Genomic DNA, 6,310 nt, shown 5'->3' on the forward strand with positions numbered 1-6,310 from the left:
TTTGCTACAAACAAACAAACACTAAAAACACGTCTACAATCCACATATTTGTCTTTCCGTCCGATAAAGATCTTGACATATTACTTCCGTTTCTGTCACTTACTAAATGTGGACAGACCGCGATTATGATTTTCCCTGATCGTGAATCTTTTCCTTATAAATGTCACTTACACAGTGACACAAAAGCCACCAAACTTCTTTATAGTTAGAAGTAGCACATTTGTTCAGGGAGCAGCATATTTCTAGAAATATTTAAATATCATTACAGAGCACAGGTGATGATATTACATCTCATAAAGACCTGATCAAAATTATGTTCTGGTGTTTATTAATGTTATCCCCAATTAGCAGCATAATTATCAGTAGTGAGTAATTATCATTACTGTTTTATATAGCCGGATTAACTGAATAGGCGGTTCATGGGCCAAATTCTTCTGTTCAGCCCCTCATCTGACGCTTATAAAATAATATTAAAATACAAGTTAATTTTGCGATATCTAACATATCTATCTATGTGGACACAGAACCCCTTTTAAATTCACAGACAGAAGTGATATTTCTTTATTATAATTATTACTATTATTATTTTGTTGTTAGGTTGATAAAACTCAAGAGTTATGATCTCTTCACTGGTTAGCAAAAATCTATCTCTATATTTGATTACCCCCATCCTCCAAACACCTTTGGTGTAGAAGACTCTTTATCTAAAACTGCCCAACCTTACTGGGCCAGTCACTTATATCAAGCATAAAGAATGACAGATCCTTCAGATACAGAAGGATATTTTAAAAGCAAAATGTGTCACAGGAAATTCAGCAAATTCAGAGAGAGGTCATCATAAAGTGCCATCTGAAACAAAATTTGGTGTTCCTGTTGGATGTCAAGGTATGCTGTCTATTTTAGATGATTTTCACTATTGACATTGTTGACAAGACCTGTGCAAATCAGACCCATGCAACTAATGTGAATATGCTCCGCAGAACACAGCAAGCCACTGTGACAAAAGGACATGAACACTAACTGCTCAAAAGAACTGTTTAATTGAAGCCATGGCATAACACCTCTGGTGTCCCATCACCTTTTACATATATTGGCGTTTGGCCATGACTCCAGGGGATCTTCGCCACTGTCATTGGCACTATTGTTCCATCAAAACAGAGATTTTCACTAAAACTAACCAACATAACTAATGAGCATATTAGTTGTGTGGAATGCTCAGTACAGTCAGGGAGGCCAAAGTCTTTATATATGGACTAATTTATTAAACCACTTAATTGCCAGCAAAAGAAACACAGTTTAGAGCCATTTTAAGGCAACGCACAGCCTAGCTATACTTTATATTAACTTTTTTTTTTTTTTTTTTTTTTTTTTTTTACAACTTATTATGTTTGGTTTGTTGGCAACATCACTCCTGTACTAATCAGTTTGTTGAGTTTCTATATGATACTACCAAACAGTTGTTCAGGTACACAAGTGTAAAAACAAACAACCACACTGCAGTGATGTGTGGTTGCATTTACACGAAGTTGCACATTGGGTTATGATTGCAATCTAAGGCACAGGCTATGCCATAGCCTTCCAGGTTATGGCATAGCCTGTGCCTTAGATTTAAAACAGTACTGTAAAAGAAGCATTAGTGGCATGGAAATCATCTAAAACAGTCTTACATGAGTAAAATCCAGACAATGGTTATTGTCTCATGTATTTGTTACTATGGATGCAATGCAACAAGCATAGCATAAGTGTAGGAAAGCATGCTAAGCTGAAATCGAACATTCGCAGGGTTGGTTTTTCATTCATCCTGCTTTCTAACTTTTTCTTGCCAGTAGCTTTAGCAATCATTAATGTTTCATACAATGATTGCCTCTGTCTCTCAGCATGGCAGACAAAAGGACAGAATCATAAGTAAACAAAGGAACAATATAATGTCAGGTCAGTGCTAATTTTTTCTTTTATTTTGGACTGGGCTCAGACTAGCTGAACACTATATGATGACAAAAATGGTCCTAAGTGACAGAAATGGATGATCTGGTTATATTACAGCATTGTGATGCACAACAGATCCTGTAAATATACTGGTTGCTTTGCAACACTATATGCACATCACTGTGTTTTAACAAAGAAAGACATTTGCCTTACTCCTCTCTCCTTACCTACCTGTCATTTAATTACATCTATCTAATACAGGCAACCTCCTTTGGTGACTGCTCTCTGCTTCACGGGTTGTGGGGTCCCACTGGGTCTTCCTCTTTTGCATTGCTGGAGGGTGCCACTATTTATCAGTGCACGAGCCACAGATGCTTTGAAGAGGAGGAGTCTCATCTTTTCCAAACCAGACACCTGGTAGAAGCGCCAGGCATTTACAATGGTCACATCCAAAAAATGAAAAAACATTCGGATGAACCACCTCTTGTTTCGACGTCTGTGGGGGTATATTGCCAGACATTGGTCAACAAGATCAACCCCACCCATGTGTTGATTGTAAAGGGCCACAGAGAAGGGCTTTTGGATCATCATCACCTTTTTTTCCTTCTTGACCCATCTGTTGGCAACATCTTCAGGGGATTGGCCAGCACAGGACGAGACCATGTGGATGACAGAACTGTCGAACCATATAGCCTGTCATATAGCCTGAGGTTCCTGCTCTCACCCATACCTTCACTCCCCAGGGTTTGGGCTTTTTTGGTATGTATTGCTTGATGGACAGTAGGCCTTTGAAAGGAATTATCTGCTCATCAACTGACTGAAATTCCTCAGGGTCTGCTGCTGCCTTGAATGTCTCCTGAAGAGCACATAGGATTGGTCTTATTTTGAAAAGCCTGTCTGTGTTTGCTGGCTGGTAAGTCAAGTTATCCACAAAGTGCAGGATTCGCTCATATCTGTTTACCGACATGGCATTTGCAATTATTCCAAGATGAAGACCGTCCTCACTAGACCAGTACATTCGTGCCCTAGGATACCGAATGTACCCCATGATCAGGTTGATCCCTAAAAAAACCTGAATCTCTTCTCCTGTTACTGACAGATTTTCTTTCCCTTTTTGCAGAGCTTACAAGTTGGTGTTGTATGTTATATTATTGTAAACATACACGGCAGACCCAGTGGCATTTTGATACTTTTTATTAATACTTCGACGGTTGCTGTAATACACACAGAGCTGCAGCTCTCCCGCTGCCAGCTCAACATAACGACCACAACAACAACCACAGGACCCAGTACAATATTTAATTCGGCGGGGCGTGATTGCGGATGCCGTGCAGGTGCGTCCGCCTCCTCTGCACGGCACCGCAGGCCACGCCCCGCCACGCCCCGCCACATACCCCCATCGCACGATTGAGGCCGGGGAGCCATCCGGCCGAACCTACTCCCCCACCACGAGCGGGAGAGGGGATCAGCCCGGACCGTCGGCACCCCCGGGCCCTGGCCAAGCGACGGGGAGTTGTGAGTTCAGGTGGCCGCCCGCGAACCCAGCAGCGCCGGCGATGCTGGTCCGGAGGTCGGCCGCGTGGCAGTGGACGCGGCGCGGTCGGCACGGTCGTGCGCCCCGGCTCGCAGGTGGCTGGGCAGATGTCCAGCGGGCACCGGGCTCTGGTGGAGGTGAGGCCGCTCTGCTCAGCCCTCCAACCTCGGGCTTCGGTTACGCGGACTCCCCTAGCACGGGCACCTCCGACTTCCCCGCGGCTTCTCCGCCCCTCCCGGCTGGAGCGGCTCCCCGCGCTGCGCCTCCGCCGCTGTCGGCTGGAGCGGCTCCCCACGCTGCGCCTCCGGCGCTGCCTCTACCAGCTGGAGCGGCTCCTTGGGCGCCGCCTCCGGCGCTGTCTCTCCTGGCTGGAGCAGCTCCTCATGCTGCGCCTCCGCGCTGCCTCTACCGGCTGGAGCGGCTCCTCACGCTGCGCCTCCGGCGCTGCCTCTACCGGCTGGAGCGGCTCCTCACGCTGCGCCTCCGGCGCTGCATCTACCGGCTGGAGCGGCTCCTCACGCTGCGCCTCCGCCGCTGCCGGCTCCTCGCGCTGCGTCTCCGCCACTGCCGGCTCCTCGGCCTTCTTCCGGGGCGCAGGAACGGGCACCGGGCCCTGCCGAGCCCCAGTGGCTCCCACGCCAGGTGTGGGAACGGGCGCTGTGGCAGGCTGCGTGCTAGCTGGTCGCAACCTGGGGGCCAGCACGGGCGCCTGCACAGACTGGATCTCCTCCACCCCAGCGCCACTGGGGAGCGCCGGTGCGGGCGGCGGTGGTGTCAAGCAGGACCAGATCAGCGCCGCCAGATACTCCATCCTCTGCAGGTGGCGTTCAGTCTGGTCCTGCAGCTGCCAGCTCGGCCACCATTCTCGCCAGCTCCTCCCTCTGCTGGCCCACTCCTGGATCTGCCATGCCTCCTGTCCTGGGTTTTGGCACCACTGTAAACATACACGGCAGACCCAGTGGCATTTTGATACTTTTTATTAATACTTCGACGGTTGCTGTAATACACACAGAGCTGCAGCTCTCCCGCTGCCAGCTCAACATAACGACCACAACAACAACCACAAGACCCAGTACAATATTTAATTCGGCGGGGCGTGATTGCGGATGCCGTGCAGGTGCGTCCGCCTCCTCTGCACGGCACCGCAGGCCACGCCCCGCCACAATTATCAATTAGATCTGCTGGAAACAGATGTCTGAAGAAATCTATGGGATCCTTCCCCTCCACATTCAATTTCCACTCTCCTAGGAAAGGAGGCAAGTCTCCATTAAAGTCATTGTCTTGGACTTTCCAAATATTTTTGCGGGCTTGAGTATGGTCAGGTGCCATGTGCCCTTCTCCCACAGCTCCCTGATCATGCTGACCTTCCTCTTCATCCTGCCCCTCATCATTCTCACTTTCTGTATCCTGACTGTCTGTGTCTTCATCATAGGTAGCTCCTATGTCTCTGTTCTGCTCTGGCAGCCACTCATCATCACTGGACTTATCACTGAACTCATCATCACTGCACTCATCAATGAAATCATCATCACTGGAGCTGGATGGAATTTCCTGGACTATTCTGTACGCTGCCTTATTCTTTGCTGCATTTGAAGTCTACAAAATATGATAAAATAATTATTATAGTATCTCAAACTACAGCTGATCTGCACAAAAATATATATTTTAAATGAGTAGCTTATAAATTTAACAATTATACGCTTACTTATAACCCAAACAGTCCCAAGAAACAGTGAAGCAATTTATGACTTATGTTAAAAAAAATATAGTGGGTAATGCATGATGTGCACTTCATTGGACATATGGTTAATCGTAGTTTTCTACATATTAGACATAACAATTTATTATTCCAAACAGATAATATCCTTCCCTAGATGTTACTGCATATCATCATAATTTTTTTACCTGTTGGGCTCTTTTAGCATAGAAGGATTGACAGGATATGCCAGCAGTGGTCGGCAGGGGTGACAGTTTGTCTGCCATCTTTGATTCAGAGGAAATTTACTTGCAGTTGCATTAACTGAACACTGAATTGACCTCAATGGAGTATGGCAGCAGAGAGCACTCTAGACGCTAATATGCAGTTCCACCATAGAAACCAATGCATTAAAGAGATATGTACATTTCAGTAGCTGTCCACTCCAGTGACCACTATGCATCAGAGGGCTAGATGGACTTAACCATAAACAATGAATAACAAAATACAAGAAAACTCAAATCCAAACTAATAACAGCCACAACAAGAAATCAACATACCTCCAATATACTTAAGAAATCAGACAAATATAGCAATAAACTCAATATATCTGTCAGGGACTGGGTCTGTGACACAGCATTTAGCCCAGTTTTCTTTTTTAATGACATACCCAATTCCCCAACATAATATATATATAAAAACAACTGAGGCTTTTCTTAACCTCCTAAGACCTGAACTCTTTCATGGCATGCATTTTTAATTTCTCTTTGCTATTTGGGCTGATTGGGACCTAATGGATGTAAGTAGTAATATAGCTGTAGATTTTTTTGCCCCCTCCCCCCACTCGCATCCCCTCACCCCCTCCCCTATCCCCCTGCGCGTTCATGTGAGTGCATGTGGACGTGAACGGACTTTTGCACGTACATGTGAGTTCGATGCGTCATACGAGTTTACATGTGTTTAATAGCGTTTTATTTAATGAAACCATTATGTGTTTTAATTAAACTCTTTTTTAAAGGATTGTATAGGTCTCAGCACTGTTATTTAGACATAGATGATTTAATTTAACTAGTTTAGGGGTATTTTGCTTTTTTCTTTAGTGCTTTGAACAGTCACAGGAGCAAATAGTTTTTAAACAGAAAGTTTTTTTCACC

General features: G+C 45.5%; 1 protein-coding gene across 1 annotated transcript; it reads right to left on the reverse strand.

The window, feature by feature from the left end:
• Positions 1-4,249: 4,249 nt before the first annotated feature.
• On the reverse strand, positions 4,250-5,522 carry LOC112844799 (uncharacterized). Its single transcript, XM_025904439.1, has 2 exons — positions 5,366-5,522; positions 4,250-5,056 (listed from the first exon to the last, which is right to left on the reverse strand). The coding sequence occupies exons 1-2, from the start codon at positions 5,441-5,443 to the stop codon at positions 4,250-4,252; spliced, it is 885 nt and encodes a 294-aa protein (XP_025760224.1). The 5' UTR covers positions 5,444-5,522.
• Between the last annotated feature and the right edge of the window lie 788 nt (positions 5,523-6,310).

Source organism: Oreochromis niloticus, unplaced genomic scaffold (assembly GCF_001858045.2).
Source record: "Oreochromis niloticus isolate F11D_XX unplaced genomic scaffold, O_niloticus_UMD_NMBU tig00001654_pilon, whole genome shotgun sequence".
NCBI classification, from domain to species: Eukaryota; Metazoa; Chordata; class Actinopteri; order Cichliformes; family Cichlidae; genus Oreochromis; species Oreochromis niloticus.